The sequence below is a fragment of the Cyanistes caeruleus genome, chromosome 26, assembly GCF_971803275.1.
Source record: "Cyanistes caeruleus chromosome 26, bCyaCae1.hap1.1, whole genome shotgun sequence".
NCBI lineage: Eukaryota > Metazoa > Chordata > Aves > Passeriformes > Paridae > Cyanistes > Cyanistes caeruleus.
This window is the reverse complement of record NC_141726.1, coordinates 5,059,806-5,076,484: the sequence shown is the minus strand read 5'-3', so window position 1 is coordinate 5,076,484 and position 16,679 is coordinate 5,059,806. Positions and strand designations below refer to the sequence as shown.

The window sequence follows — 16,679 nt, the reverse complement described above, 5'->3', positions numbered from 1 at the left end:
GCAGGATGGGCACAGCAGGATGGACACAGCAGGATGGACACAGCAGGATGGACACAGCAGGATGGGGACAGCAGGATGGGGACAGCAGGATGGACACAGCAGGATGGACACAGCAGGATGGGCACAGCAGGATGGGCACAGCAGGATGGGCACAGCAGGATGGGCACAGCAGGATGGGCACAGCAGGATGGGGACAGCAGGATGGGGACAGCAGGATGGGGACAGCAGGATGGGGACAGCAGGATGGGGACAGCAGGATGGGCACAGCAGGATGGGGACAGCAGGATGGGGACAGCAGGATGGACACAGCAGGATGGGGACAGCAGGATGGGGACAGCAGGATGGGGACAGCAGGATGGGCACAGGAGGATGAGGACAGCAGGATGGACACAGCAGGATGGACACAGCAGGATGGACACAGCAGGATGGACACAGCATCATCTCAGCTGCCCCAGCAGTTTCCTGGTGCTCAGAACCCACAGGGGCCCTCAAAGTCAGAGCAGCTGCTCCATGCACTGGGAACTGCACTGGTCCCAGCAAGGCTGGGATTCACCCAGCTGAGGAGTGGCACAAATGACAGGAATTGCACCTTTATCCCAGCTTCTTTCTGTTCCAGAGATCCCTGGGAGGCACTGGGATGTGTGCCTGGAGCTGTGTGCATCCCTCAGAACCACCCTGCAGGGGGGTCAGGGAACCTCCACCCCATTTACTGTCCTCAGAGCTCAGCCCTGCTCTGACCCTGTTCCCAAAGGTCACCAGGGCTGCCCAGTACCTGCAGAGGGAGGGTGATTGGAGATCAGCAGGTGTCTGACATGTCTGAAGCACCTTTTTGGCACCAGGACCTACAGGACACTCATCAGTTTGCTCCCCTAGATGCCATCAGCAGCCTCTGTGCAGCACAGCTTCAGGAAAGATCCACCCAAATCCAGATCCAAACACAGCTGAACTTTACTTTCCTCGCTGCCTGTGATGCCCCCTGCACGTGGCCAGGCCGTGTTTGCCCATCCCAAGCTCCCAGCTCTGTTTGGCTGAGCCAGAGCTCCTTTCCCTGGCCAGGGAAACACAAACACCGGGAGCAGAGCAGGATTTGGGGCAGGGAGCAGTCTGTTTGTTTCCAAACACTTGGGAGTGTGACACAAGGTGATCCCAGCCCCTTTCCCGCTCCCACCCCACCTCTGTTTCCCCAATTTCTCCTGGTGATGGATAAACACTCAGGGCTGTGCTGGGACAGGAGAACATGCCCAAAGGGTCCAGGTGGGGACATCAGCCAAGCAGGAAAGATCCCTTGTGTTCCCTCTGCCTTTGCTGGGTTTCTGTGGGAGGCTTTGCTGCCCTTTGAGCTTTGTGTTGCTGCCTTTGTTCTCTCCACTACACCTGATTAAGCCTCCAACCTAAATATTGGCCATGCCAGATGCTGGTGGCTACAGAGCAGCATCAAATTGTCAAAGCAGCAAGGAATCCACGGAGAGCAGGAATTCAGAGCCACAGAACAGAGATCCCAGCCCTGAGGAGCTCAGGGATGCCCCAGGCAGCTCCTGTGGGGGTTTCATCAGCTCTGGGTTTGGGCATCTCCTCTCTTGAAATAGCCCTGGTGTTCCCCACGTTCTTGTCAGAAATCCAGGGGAGGATCAGCACTGCCCTGGACGGGGCAAGGCCAGCAGCTGGGCAGAGATTTCAGCCTGTAAACCCTGTCAGGAACACAACATCCCCAGAGTGGCCTCATTACTGAAGCCAAACCTCTCAGCTAAATTGTGATTTTGTGATTTCTTTGCAGGTTTAATGAAGGAGCACACCTGAGGACAAGGTGACAGCACAGCCAGCAGTGAGTGCATTGTCACAGCCCCACTCACACAGCCAGGCAAAAATCCAAACTGAGACAGAACCAGGAAAAAAACCACAGAAAGAAACACAACAAACACAGACTAAGGATGGAAAACACTGCTGGGGTGCCAAGCACAACACGGTGTCAATCCACGGGCCCAGGAGACCGTGATGTGTCTCATGGCCCCAGAGCTGCACTGCCTACAGGAGATTTTCTGGGATATTTTCTCTGGCAGCTGGGGAACAATGTGGGCTCTGTCCTGGGTTTGTGCAGGGGCATTTCACCCTCAGCCCCAGGGTTAGCTCAGCTCAGCCACCTGAAGATTCCCAGCAATGCTTCACCCACAGGAGCTTCTCCTTCCCTGGATCCTGTGTGGCACAGGAGGGACCCCAGGCCCCCACCCCAGCCAGCCTGGGGCAGCGATGAACCCTCTTGGGAACATTTGGGAACATTTGGGAACCCTCTTGGGAACATTTGGGAACATTTGGGAACCCTCTTGGGAACATTTGGGAACATTTGGGAACCCTTTTGGGAACATTTGGGAACCCTCTTGGGAACATTTGGGAACATTTGGGAACATTTGGGAACCCTCTTGGGAACATTTGGGAACCCTTTTGAGAACCCTTTTGGGAACATTTGGGAACCCTTTTGGGATCCCTTTTGGGAACATTTGGGAACCCTTTTGAGAACCCTTTTGGGAACATTTGGGAACCCTTTTGGGAACCCTTTTGGGAAGTGGTTCCTGATTCCCAAAGGGGCTCAGTGATGAGGCTGGGGTGGGCACTGGATCCCCCAGCCCAGCAGATCCAGCTGGGAAGCTCTGCAGGCTGATCTGTGACACCTCCCCAGGGGCAGGAGCTGCCTGGGGAATGTGCAGGGATCCCCCTTCTCCTGATCCTCTTGGATTACTTACCAAAAAACCCCAAACCAGCTCAAATATTCGTCCTTTTTCACACCAGCCTAACTCCTGCTTTTGTAGCTCTTGATTATCACAGCACAAGGGCCTGAGGACAGGGGTTGACACTGAAATGCCTCATCCTGGGCTGCTCAGCAAAGATGGGAGAACAGAACCAGCCCTGAACCTCTGCTGTGAATCTGGAGGGTTCCTGACACCATCCAGGCTGTGATGCTTGGGGGACACCAGCTGGGATTTACCCGATAACATCACCCTGGGGGGATCCAGCCACCCCATCCCAGCACAGAGCAGTCCTGCTGCAGTCCCTCCCCTGCCCCACAGGACAAATTACAGCACAGAATCCCTTTGCATTTGGGAATTACGGCTGATTCTTTCCAGATGCAGTTTCTGGTGGTTCCGTTTTGGGGTGTCCTGGGTTTCAGGGATATCTGACTCCCAAGGGAGACACAAAAACAGGCCCTGAGCATCTGCTCCCACCTGGAACTTCTGAAATATTGCTGAAAACCTCGCTGTCATTCCTATTTCCATTGTGGACAGATAAAGACACTTCATGTGCAGTTATTCCTGGACACAACCCCTCACATCACACCTTGCACTGAGGCTCCCAGTCCTTCACCCACCAAAAAGAAGATGACACAGGTAATTTTGGTATATTCTCTAACTCCAACAGTTATGACTTTTAAATAAAATAAATTTTTAAATATTCACAGTTTTACAAGATTTGGATTTCAAACTCACCAGTGGTAGCCACGATACACAAACTTCTGCAACAGAATTTGTTTCTTTTTTACTGCTCTTCAAGCAATGTGGGTTTTTTTTAAGCCAGTTCTGGGTTATCTCTGCTTAGAACAAAGCCCAGCTTTACTCAAGGTTCTCTGCTTCCCTCAGCACATCCTGCTGCAGTGACACACTGAGGATGTCACACATTTCTGAGGATGCTGTGGTAAGGAGAGCAGAGATTGGAGGTTTCAGCCCCAGAGCTCTGTGCTCAGTCACAGGGGGGTCCCCCCACTGCAGGGATGTGCTGATCCCTCCCCGCTGCCCTGAGCAGGCAGAGCTCAGGCCTGCCACGGGCTCTGTGCCCTGCTGAAGGTGGGACAGGTGGATCCTGTTGCCCAAGAGGCTCCAGGAAGCTGTTCCAGGGCAGGACACTTGACAGGAGGCTCACATGGAGCAGCTGCTCCCTGCCCTGCCCCTGTTCCACGCTCTGCCAGCAGCTCTTCCCCCTCAGCTGAGCACAGCCAGGCTCTCCCCCTGTGCTTTTCCCTCTCTCTTCCCATCCTGGAGCAATCTCAGCTGCCCAGCTGTCCCACGAGGTTCACTCTGTCCCTGCCCTCCATGTGCAGTGAGCACAGGGCCCTTTGCTTTGTTGTTTAACAGCAAAAACAACCCCAGCACAAAGTGCTTCAGCCAGAGTTTCTGCCAAGCAAACCTGATTCACCCCACTGGAGGCACAGCCCCATAAAATCAGGCATTTCTGCAGAGCTCACACTGCCAGGGCAGAGGGATGGAGAGGAAGAAGGGCAGAGCAGGAGGCTCAGGGTCAGTGCTGGGTGCTCTCAGCACTCGAGGTGGGAACACAGCGGGGACAGGGATGGGTTTGGGATCAGCCTCACCCCCCGTAATCTGAGCTACAGCCAGAACAGCACTGACACCTAAAGGGACAAGAAATGAACCATCACAGAACCCTGGAGTGGTTTGGGTTGGGCTGGAAGGGATCATCCAGTGCCACCCCTGCCATGGCAGGGACACTGCCACTGTCCCAGGAGCTCCCAGCCCTGTCCAGCCTGGCCTTGGGCACTGCCAGGGATCCAGGGACAGCCACAGCTGCTCTGGGCACCTCTGCCAGGGCCTCCTCACCTTCCCAGGGAGGAATTCCTTCCCCACATCCCACTGAACCCCGATCTCTGCCATATTTCTAATCCTCCAAGCCTTGGAAACTTGGCTGTGAGCAATGGGATATAATCACCTGTTCAATAATGAGTTCCACTGATTAACATTTTTCAGCTGTTGCCTTTTTCCTCCTTGAGCACACACAATTCCAGGATCCCTGTCCCTGGCAATCAGCTGATCCCAAGGGCTGGCAGGTGCAATCCAGGTACAAGTATTCATTTTTGGATGAGTATTTTACACAGATGAACAATTCAAGCCCCAGCTGGATCTCAGCAGGAGCAGATCCTCCTCAGAGGAGCAGCTTTCATTCTGCAAATTCCCCTGGAATCACTCCCATGGACCAAGCAGCCGAAAATGTGACCCAAAGCATCAAAGCAGAGATCCTGTGCAAATGTTGATTCACTCCTGCTTTGAGTCTGGAGTTTATTCAGAGGGATTTTACTCCTTTGTTGGGAATTGCATAGCAGTTATTTGATTGTTGTTTCTTTAATTTACAAATCTCTTTTTCTCTTTACATAACTTAAAAAAAAAAAAAAATAAAATAATAAAAATAAAAAATCCAAGCCAGCCTCCCTTGCTCCAGCACGGTTATCCCTTGTGTGCTTTGCTGCCAGGATTTTATAAAAGGGCTTTAACTTTTCATTCACCAGGAGCATAACTCAAGTTTTAATAACACACCTTATGCATGACAAAAATTTGCTTCTGGCGATCATGGTTTCGACCACAAAACCACAACTGGGAGTAACTCCTGGTTAACTCCTTCCAGCCCACGCACGGCAGAGTTACACAGGGTTTAGAAGAGCATGGAAATCAGCAGTAAGAATATTTTATAGTAGGCAAAACATCTCCCCCTCCCAGGCCACGCTGCTCCCTTCCCGGTCCTCTCCGGGAATATTCGAGTCCCAAAGGGAGAGGTGGGGATAGCGAGAAATGGGGACAGCGTGGCTCGGAAACATCAGCCACATCTGGGCAGATGTTCCCTGCTCAGGCCGGGGGTGGCAGGAGAAATGGGGACAGCACAGCTCCGAGACATCAGCCACATCTGGGCAGATGTTCCCTGCTCAGACCGGGGGTGGCAGGAGACATGGGGACAGCACAGCTCCGAGACATCAGCCACATCTGGGCAGATGTTGCCGGCTCAGGCCGGGGGTGGCAGGAGAAATGGGGACAGCACAGCTCCGAGACATCAGCCACATCTGGGCAGATGTTGCCGGCTCAGGCCGGGGGTGGCAGGAGAAATGGGGACAGCGTGGCTCGGGAACATCAGCCACATCTGGGCAGATGTTCCCTGCTCAGACTGGGGGTGGCAGGAGACATGGGGACAGCACGGCTCGGGAACATCAGCCACATCTGGGCAGATGTTCCCTGCTCAGGCCGGGGGTGGCAGGAGAAATGGGGACAGCACAGCTCCGAGACATCAGCCACATCTGGGCAGATGTTGCCGGCTCAGGCCGGGGGTGGCAGGAGAAATGGGGACAGCACAGCTTGGGAACATCAGCCACATCTGGGCAGATGTTGCCGGCTCAGGCCGGGGGTGGCAGGAGCAGCGTGCGGGGCACCGAGAGCGCTCCGAGGCTGCAGCCGGAGCCTGCAGAGCTCCACCCCGCTGATTATCCCCAAATTCGCAGCTCTTTGAGCCCCTTTAGCAGCCTCTTCTCAGCTTCCTGCCCCGGAGAGTAAACCCAGGGCTGAAATTCTCCCTGGGCTTTGGGTCCCAAGAAATTCCAGCTCCCTTATCTCCCGCCGGGAGCCCCGGGGAGCTTTCGGGGATCTCCTGCAGCTCATTTTGAGCCCAAATATTCCCCCAGGCCCTGCCCTGCCCTGGCCCCGGCCGGGCACAGCCCCCGGCTCCTCCAGACGCTTTTAATCCCCACCGAAATAAAGCGAAAAGCTTTTAAAAATTCGGGGTTTTTTTAAAAAACGCTGAAGTTTTCAAAGCTCTGCAGTCGTGTCCTCCCAAAGGATGAATTTCTGCAGAAAGCTCGTACGGAGCCCTTGGCTTTTGGGGGTGTCTCCATCCCTGGGATGGTCAGGGTGACACTGCTGACTGTTCCCATCCCTGGTTAGCTCAGGGTGACACTGCTGACTGTTCCCTAACCCTGGTTAGGTCAGGGTGACACTGCTGACTGTTCCCATCCCTGGTTAGCTCAGGGTGACGCTGCTGACTGTTCCCATCCCTGGTTGGGTCAGGGTGACGCTGCTGACTGTTCCCATCCCTGGTTAGCTCAGGGTGACACTGCTGACTGTTCCCATCCCTGGTTGGGTCAGGGTGACACTGCTGACTGTTCCCTAACCCTGGTTAGGTCAGGGTGACACTGCTGACTGTTCCCTAACCCTGGTTAGGTCAGGGTGACACTGCTGACTGTTCCCATCCCTGGTTAGGTCAGGGTGACACTGCTGACTGTTCCCATCCCTGGTTGGGTCAGGGTGACACTGCTGACTGTTCCCTAACCCTGGTTAGGTCAGGGTGACACTGCTGACTGTTCCCTAACCCTGGTTAGGTCAGGGTGACACTGCTGACTGTTCCCATCCCTGGTTGGGTCAGGGTGACACTGCTGACTGTTCCCATCCCTGGTTAGGTCAGGGTGACACTGCTGACTGTTCCCATCCCTGGGATGGTCAGGGTGACACTGCTGACTGTTCCCATCCCTGGTTGGGTCAGGGTGACACTGCTGACTGTTCCCATCCCTGGTTGGGTCAGGGTGACACTGCTGACTGTTCCCTAACCCTGGGATGGTCAGGGTGACACTGCTGACTGTTCCCATCCCTGGGATGGTCAGGGTGACACTGCTGACTGTTCCCTAACCCGGGTTAGGTCAGGGTGACACTGCTGACTGTTCCCATCCCTGGTTAGGTCAGGGTGACACTGCTGACTGTTCCCTAACCCTGGTTAGGTCAGGGTGACACTGCTGACTGTTCCCATCCCTGGGATGGTCAGGGTGACACTGCTGACTGTTCCCATCCCTGGGATGGTCAGGGTGACACTGCTGACTGTTCCCATCCCTGGTTAGGTCAGGGTGACACTGCTGACTGTTCCCATCCCTGGGATGGTCAGGGTGACACTGCTGACTGTTCCCATCCCTGGTTAGCTCAGGGTGACACTGCTGACTGTTCCCATCCCTGGGATGGTCAGGGTGACACTGCTGACTGTTCCCATCCCTGGTTGGGTCAGGGTGTCACTGCTGACTGTTCCCATCCCCGGGCAGGCTCAGGGTGACACTGCTGACTGTTCCCATCCCTGGTTAGGTCAGGGTGACACTGCTGACTGTTCCCATCCCTGGTTAGGTCAGGGTGACACTGCTGACTGTTCCCATCCCTGGTTAGGTCAGGGTGACACTGCTGACTGTTCCCATCCCTGGTTAGCTCAGGGTGACACTGCTGACTGTTCCCATCCCTGGTTAGGTCAGGGTGACACTGCTGACTGTTCCCATCCCTGGGATGGTCAGGGTGACACTGCTGACTGTTCCCATCCCTGGGATGGTCAGGGTGACACTGCTGACTGTTCCCATCCCTGGGATGGTCAGGGTGACACTGCTGACTGTTCCCTAACCCTGGTTAGGTCAGGGTGACACTGCTGACTGTTCCCATCCCTGGGAGGGTCAGGGTGACACTGCTGACTGTTCCCATCCCTGGTTAGGTCAGGGTGACACTGCTGACTGTTCCCATCCCTGGTTAGGTCAGGGTGACACTGCTGACTGTTCCCATCCCTGGTTAGGTCAGGGTGACACTGCTGACTGTTCCCATCCCTGGTTAGGTCAGGGTGACACTGCTGACTGTTCCCATCCCTGGGATGGTCAGGGTGACACTGCTGACTGTTCCCATCCCTGGTTAGGTCAGGGTGACACTGCTGACTGTTCCCTAACCCGGGTTAGGTCAGGGTGACACTGCTGACTGTTCCCATCCCTTGTTAGCTCAGGGTGACACTGCTGACTGTTCCCATCCCTGGTTAGCTCAGGGTGACACTGCTGACTGTTCCCTAACCCGGGTTAGGTCAGGGTGACACTGCTGACTGTTCCCATCCCTGGGATGGTCAGGGTGACACTGCTGACTGTTCCCATCCCCGGGCAGGCTCAGGGTGATACTGCTGACTGTTCCCATCCCAGGGAGGATCAGGGTGACACTGCTGACTGTTCCCTAACCCTGGGATGGTCAGGGTGACACTGCTGACTGTTCCCATCCCCGGGCAGGCTCAGGGGTTAACAGCCCGTTAGAGAGGCAGAATCAGCAGCCGTGTAATTCCCCGGGCCGTAATTAGCGATAAATCCATCAATTGTAATTAGCGATAAATCCATCAATTGTAATTAGCGATAAATCCATCAATCGCACACACTCCGTGAGCCAAGCCCTCGCTCTCAAACCCACCCATTTATTGCTTAGAAATTACCCAAAAACTTCCAAAAAGGGAAAATTCCAATCACAGGTTTTCAATCAATCCGAGCAGATCGATCCCATGATTTACATAAAATAATAATTACTGGGTTTTTAATTAAGAGGAGATCGGCTGACACAGCAGCTCTGTCAGGCTTGTAAACACACACAGGCGTGTGGTTTTCTCCCAAAAAACACCTCGGAAGCACCCGATTCCTACACAAATAGACAGCATTTCTATTTCTTGATAAATATTTTAACCCACAAATCCTTCATTCGGGGTTTTAACCCATTTGGCACCGATTGACAGCAGAATTTCGCAGCTTTTTTTCGCTGTTTCCCACACCCTGTCACAGCAATCTGATATTTGGTGTTTATTTGGATGTTGATACCATCAGCATTCAAAACTCCAAAATATTCTGGGGGTGCCCCAGGTTAGAAATGAGAGTTGATAGGTGTTAAAAGCTTTTTCTTATTTTAAAAAAATTTAAATTATTTGATCAGGTCATAGTGTTAATTCATTTATTTAACAATAAAACTCAAACAAACAATAAAAAAAACACCCAAAAACCAAATCGCAAAACAAACAAAAAAAAAAACCCAAAGAAAGGGGGAAAAAAACTTCCACCCAAACAAACTGAAAAAAAAAATTAAAAAATAATAAAACTCACAACAAAAACAACAAAAAAGACACAAAACAATCCCCACCCCTAGAAAATAGAGATTGGTAAATAGTTTGGAAAGTTTTTTTCTCAAAATAAAGGAAATTAAAGCAGATTCCTGTAACTCCTGTTTGATTTTGCTGGACAGAGACAGAGCAGATTTCCTCCAGATAAAAACCCCATGTGTCACTTTTAGACTGGGGATAAAAAAAGTAACCAGGAATGTGATTTTTAAGAAGTCCCAAATAAAAAAAGGAGTGATTAGTGACTCCTAAGAAGCAACTGATTCCTAAAAGTGATTTGATTCCTAAGAGTGATTGGTTCCTAAGAAGCGATTAATTCCTAAGAAGTGACTGATTTTTAAAAGTGATTAATTCCTAAGAAGTGACTGATTCCTAAAAGTGATTGATTCCTAAGAAGTGACTGATTCCTAAAAGTGATTAATTCCTAAAAGTGACTGATTCCTAAAAGTGATTGAATCCTAAAAGTGATTAATTCCTAAGAAGTGACTGATTCCTAAAAGTGACTGATTTCTAAAAGTGATTGAATCCTAAAAGTGATTAATTCCTAAGAAGTGACTGATTCCTAAAAGCGATTAATTCCCAAAAGTGATTAATTCCCAAAAGCGATTGAATAATCAAAGTGATTAATTCCTAAAAGCGATTAATTCCTAAAAGTGATTGACTCCTAAGGAGTGATTGACTCCTAAGAAGCGATTAATTCCTAAAAGCGATTAATTCCTAAAAGTGATTTATCCCCGGAGCAGCAGCAGCCCAGGCAGGGAATCAGGAAAAACCCATCCCATTCTTCCCTCCCTTCCCCACCAGAGGAACAACCCCGGACTCTCCTCCAAACCCGGCAGCGAGCAAAACGATAAAAAAGAGAATGAAAGCATCACTTACTCGAGTTGATTGGACATTTTTCGGCGGTGGCCGGAGCAGAGGCAGCGCAGGGCTGTGCTCAGGCTGCTCACACACACATTTCCCTGCGAGGTGTTTGATTTATGGAGAGCACAGCGCAGGTGGGGCGGCACAGCCCGGATTGGCTGCAGGGACAGGTGCCCTGGGACAGGTACACCCAGACAGGTGCACAGTAACCCTGTCCCTGCCGGAAAAAGCCCCAGGGGAGAGAGGATAAAGGGGTGGAATCAAGGATTCATGGCTGGGATAATGAGTTTCAGTTTGGTGGATGCGTTCCATGGTTTGCCGTGCCAAGGAGTTGGCATTTGTAAGGAATTGGGGCTTGGTTTGTCCTCTACTCCTTTCTTTATATATAAATACAAAGTTAAAATACATTTATTTATATGGAGTTAGGGGTTGGTTTGTCCTCTACTCCTTTATATATAAATACAAAGTTAAAATACATTTATTTCTATTGAGCTGGGGGTTGGTTTGTCCTCTTCTCTTTATATATAAATACAAAGTTAAAATACATTCATTTCTATAGAGCTGGGGGTTGGTTTGTCCTCTTCTCTTTATATATAAATACAAAGTTAAAATACATTTATTTATATGGAGTTAGGGGTTGGTTTGTCCTCTTTTCTTTATATATAAATATGCAGTTAAAATACATTTATTTATATGGGGTTAGGGCTTAGTTTGTCCTCTACTCCTTTATATATAAATAAATGGTTAAAATACATTTATTTTTAAGGAGCTGGGGGTTGGTTTGCCTCTACTCCTTTATATATAAATACAAAGTTAAAGTACATTTATTTCTATAGAGCTGGGAGTTGGTTTGTCCTCTTTTCTTTATATATAAATACAAGGTTAAAATACATTTATTTTTAAGGAGTTAGGGATTGGATCGTCCTCTGCTCTTTTATATATAAATAAATGGTTAAAATACATTTATTTATATGGAGTTAGGGGTTGGTTCATCCTCTTTTCTTTATATATAAATACACAGTTAAAATACATTTATCTATATGGAGTTAGGGGTTGGTTCATCCTCTTTCCTTTATATATAAATACACAGTTAAAATACATTTATCTATATGGAGTTAGGGGTTGGTTCATCCTCTTTATATATAAATACACAGTTAAAATACATTTATTTTTAAGGAGTTGGGGGTTGGTTCATCCTCTTTTCTTTATATATAAATACACAGTTAAAATACATTTATCTATATGGAGTTAGGGGTTGGTTTGTCCTCTGCTGTTTTCTTTATATATAAATACAGTGATAAAATACATTTCTTTATAAAGGAATGAATTAGGGAAGGAGAAACTTTCCTCTCGTTTCTCCGTGGGAATTTTACTGACAGGAAAAGCTTTTCCTGTTTTTCCTCAGCTCCTCTCACTCCAGAACCACGAGGAGATTCCCCCACCCTTAAAAAATGAATTTTAACCCCCCCTAACTTCATCCCATAAATATCCTGGCTCAGAAATCCTCTCTCTGGATGTCTCAGGATGTGGAATATCCTTTCTCTGCCTGCCATTCCAGAGGGAATTTTGGGAATGGGCTGCGGGAATAGCGCCCAGAGAACACCTCTGCACAAACTCACCTGCACACGGGGAAAAGGTTTGTGCAATAAAACAAAACTCAGCAGGGCTTGAAGGGCTCTGGCTGGATGGTTTCTGTCATCCGTGTTGCAATGAGGAGGCAGAGGATGGGCTCGGTGACTCACGGTGACGGGATTTGGAAGGCAGGAGAGGATTTGGGCAGGCAGGTTGGTACAAGTCTTAAAACAAAGGGAAAAGGAAAGGTTTCCACCCCTCGTTCTCAGCCGCATGGCGGCTGGGTGCTGCTGGCCCCCCGGGCTCCTGGCCCCCCGGGCTCCTGGCCCGCTGCTCGGCACCTCGGGTGTCACGGATCCGGGGGTGTCACAGCTCTGGGGTGTCACAGTTCTGGGGTGTCACAGCTCTGGGGTGTCACGGCTCTGGGGTGTCACAGCTCTGGGGTGTCACGGCTCTGGGGTGTCACGGATCTGGGGTGTCACAGTTCTGGGGTGTCACAGCTCTGGGGTGTCACAGATCTGGGGTGTCACAGCTCTGGGGGTGTCACAGCTCTGGGGTGTCACGGGTCTGGGGTGTCACAGGTCTGGGGTGTCACAGATCTGGGGTGTCACAGGTCTGGGGTGTCACGGATCTGGGGTGTCACAGGTCTGGGGTGTCACAGCTCTGGGGTGTCACAGCTCTGGGGTGTCACAGATCTGGGGTGTCACGGGTCTGGGGTGTCACAGCTCTGGGGTGTCACAGTTCTGGGGGTGTCACATCACTGGGGTGTCACAGGTCTGGGGGTGTCACAGGTCTGGGGTGTCACGGATCTGGGGTGTCACATCACTGGGGTGTCACGGATCTGGGGTGTCACAGGTCTGGGGTGTCACAGGTCTGGGGGTGTCACGGATCTGGGGTGTCACAGATCCGGGGGTGTCACAGCTCTGGGGTGTCACAGCTCTGGGGTGTCACGGATCTGGGGTGTCACAGGTCTGGGGTGTCACGGATCTGGGGTGTCACAGTTCTGGGGTGTCACAGATCAGGGGGTGTCACAGCTCTGGGGTGTCACAGGTCTGGGGTGTCACAGATCAGGGGGTGTCACAGATCTGGGGTGTCACAGCTCTGGGGTGTCACAGCTCTGGGGGTGTCACATCACTGGGGTGTCACGGATCCGGGGGTGTCACAGCTCTGGGGGTGTCACATCACTGGGGTGTCACGGATCTGGGGTGTCACAGCTCTGGGGTGTCACATCACTGGGGTGTCACAGCTCTGGGGTGTCACAGCTCTGGGGTGTCACAGTTCTGGGGGTGTCACAGCTCTGGGGTGTCACGGATCTGGGGGTGTCACAGCTCTGGGGTGTCACAGATCAGGGGTGTCACAGCTCTGGGGTGTCACAGCTCTGGGGTGTCACAGCTCTGGGGTGTCACAGCTCTGGGGTGTCACGGATCAGGGGGTGTCACATCACTGGGGTGTCACAGCTCTGGGGTGCCCAAGACCAGCTGAAGGAGCCCCTGGAGAATCGTGGGCTGGGGTGGGCTGGGAGGGACCTCAGAGATCCCAAGCAGTCGCAGCCCCTGGCACGGGCAGGGCCGAGTCCTGCCCAGCCAAGGAAAGCTTTAACCTGTGGAGTTTGTGGAGCAGCTGATCAATTCCCTGGTGGCATCTCCAAATGAACGAAGCTCCTGGTGCCCACACCGGCAGCTCTGAGTCCTTGTCCTTTACCCCATCCAGGCAGAGAGGATTTCACCGGCTCTGGTTATTGCAGAGCTGCAACATCCCCTCGGGGCATTTCTGAGTTTCTTCCAACCTTTACAGAAGGAGGAGAAAATGCTGCCAGAGCCAGAGCGGGCAGGGAAAGGGCTCTGAGCTCCCAGGGGAGAAGGGTGACAGAGAAAAGAGAGAGAAATGTGTCTGGCAGGGCTGAGCAGGGCCAGGTTTTGTCTCAGTGCGAGGTGTCCTGTGCCACACTGGGTTTGGTTCAGCTCTGCAGAGCAGCTCCCCCAAAACAGAACAGAACCAGAACAGAACCAGAACAGAACCAGAACAGAACCAGAACAGAACCAGAACAAAGCCTCCAGACCTGGGTTTGGTTCAGCTCTGCAGAGCAGCTCCCCCAGAACCAGAACAGAACCAGAACAAACCCTGGGTTTGGTTCAGCTCTGCAGAGCAGCTCCCCCAGAACAGAACCAGAACAGAACCAGAACAAAGCCTCCAGACCTGGGTTTGGTTCAGTTCTGCAAAGCAGCTCCCCCAGAACCAGAACAGAACCAGAACAGAACCAGAACAGAACCAGAACAAACAGAACAAAGCCTCCAGACCTGGGTTTGGTTCAGCTCTGCAGAGCAGCTCCCCCAGAACAGAACCAGAACAGAACCAGAACAGAACCAGAACAAAGCCTGGGTTTGGTTCAGCTCTGCAGAGCAGCTCCCCCAGAACAGAAGCAGAACCAGAACAGAACCAGAACAGAACCAGAACAAAGCCTGGGTTTGGTTCAGCTCTGCAGAGCAGCTCCCCCAGAACAGAACCAGAACCAGAACAGAACCAGAACAGAACCAGAACAAAGCCTCCAGACCCCTCTCTGCTGGCAAAGCCTCGGTGCCAGCCCTGGGAGGAGGCTGAGGGCCAGCCCAGCGTGGCTGGGATGTGGCACTGGGCTCTGCTCCTGCCAGACAGGACCACCCCTGCCTGCCTCTTCCATCCTCTTGGGCACCTTTTGTGTCTTTTTTGTGATAATGTGAATTTTGTGGCGCCTCGGAGGCCTCCAGGCCTGGACGCCCAGACAATCCCTTTGACTGTGATTTCAGTATTTCTAATTATTATTTTCTCTCCTATTTTTTTTTTTTTTTCCCATTTATACTCCACCCTCCAAGAGTATCTGCTGAGGGGGTGGGATAGAAGAAAGAGACCAAGAGATACATTCTCTGTGAACAAAACCCTCCCACTTCCCCTCCACTCCCCTGTTAAATATACCCTGGAACAAAAGCCTTTTATGATGCTCTAAAAATAAAGCATGCAGCAGTCAAGACAAACTGCAGGGTTTAAAAGAGAGGGCCAAATTTTGCTCACAGCTACACCCTCTCTAAGGCAACAGGGCTGCTCTTGTGTTTGCCTTGTTAAACCCTCTTTAAACAGCCAGGGGCAGACTGGGATTAGCTGCATGTGAGGGAGGCAGCAGCAGCTCCAGGATGGAGACAGCAGCACCCAGAGGGTCTCCAGCCCTGCAGAGCCAGCTGGGACCACCCCTGGATGTTTAATTCATCACCAGGAGCAGCCTGGTCCTCACATCCCAATTCTGTTTCTCCCTCTGCCACCCGTTTGTGGGGTGACCTCACCTGAGCCATTCCCTGTTCCCAGTCTGCCTTCTCTGCTGTAGAACTTGTAAAGAACTTCAAAGCAAGGACTCTAATCCCTTTAGGATACACGGCTTTTCCCACTGACAGCTGTCAAACATCCTTCCCAGCTGTCCTGTGATGTGCCAGGAATTGTCTTTGACCAAAGGTTATTAAAACATTTCAGCAATTAATAGAGGAAAGCAGCCTGGAGCGGGTTAAAGTGAGATGGGGCTGCTTCAGGTGCTTTTCCAGCAAAAAAAAACACACCTTGTGCTATTCAATCCTTTGATATCCAAACCAGATCATCCCTCCCAGTGAGGCTCCCTGTGTCTCCAGAGCCTTTTCCTGGGGAAGGCAGAACAAAAAGATGAACTAAAACTTCCTGGGGCTGCAAGGCTGAGCCTGGCAGCGCTGCCCTTCCCTCTGTTGGCACAGCAGAGCTCCACTGGTGTCTCTGCAGTGCCAGGGGAATAATGAGGGAAAGGAAAAGGAGGATTTGGCCTTCTGGAGAAATCAAGAGGGACAAACCCCTCAGTGGTCCTTTCCCAGCGGTTTTCCAGCCTCTACCTGCAGGATTCCTGGGAATCCAGCTGGCTCTGCTGGATCCCAGCACCACTAAAACAACGTGACCCGATGCTTAAATGTCTTTTTAATAGAGTCAGGCCAGTTTGTTATTATCTGTTGTAGCCCAGGGGGCTTTAGGAAAATTCCTGTTGTCCTTAGCAAGTTCTACCAGTTCTCACCCAGTATCGAGTTTGGGTTGCAAACAAGTGACCCAGCTCAGGGGCAGGCAGCTCCAGTTAAACAAACAAACATCACCCCCAGCCCAGCCACCTTCTCCTGCTGGAAGAAGCTTCACTTTTCATTCTCTGGCCTGAGTTCATCCCCTGCTCTCCCTGGAGTTGGCAATCCCAGCCCAGCCACCTTCTCCTGCTGGAAGAAGCTTCACTTTTCATTCTCTGGCCTGAGTTCATCCCCTGCTCTCCCTGGAGTTGGCAATCCAAAGCAGAAAGTGGGAAGTGCCCGTCCCAGTGAGGCTGTCAGGGGAGGGAGCTGCCTGGAGATGTCACAAGGATGTTCCCCATTCCAGCCCAGTTTGCTGCCCAGGCTTCCTGTGATGTTCAGCTCCAAATATTCACAGGGAAGGAGCTGGGGAAGGTTTCACAGGGAATTGTCCTTTTCAACAGGAATTTCAGCCTGGCTCTGAGGAAACTTCATTTTCTAAGGTAGCACCCATCAGGGAGCCCA

The 16,679-nt window shown here is 51.5% G+C and overlaps 1 protein-coding gene across 1 annotated transcript in view; it reads right to left on the bottom strand.

Annotated features, from left to right (window-relative positions):
- The window catches only part of GRHL3 (grainyhead like transcription factor 3), a 28,281-nt gene extending 15,937 nt beyond the window's left edge, over nucleotides 1–12,344 (bottom strand). The window contains exons 1-2 of the mRNA XM_023941177.2: nucleotides 12,168–12,344; nucleotides 10,564–10,765 (exon numbers count right to left, since the gene is read on the bottom strand). Of these exons, the coding sequence (XP_023796945.1) occupies nucleotides 10,564–10,580 (17 nt within the window). The 5' untranslated portion in view covers nucleotides 10,581–10,765; nucleotides 12,168–12,344. The remainder of the gene's footprint in view (nucleotides 1–10,563; nucleotides 10,766–12,167) is intronic.
- Between the last annotated feature and the right edge of the window lie 4,335 nt (nucleotides 12,345–16,679).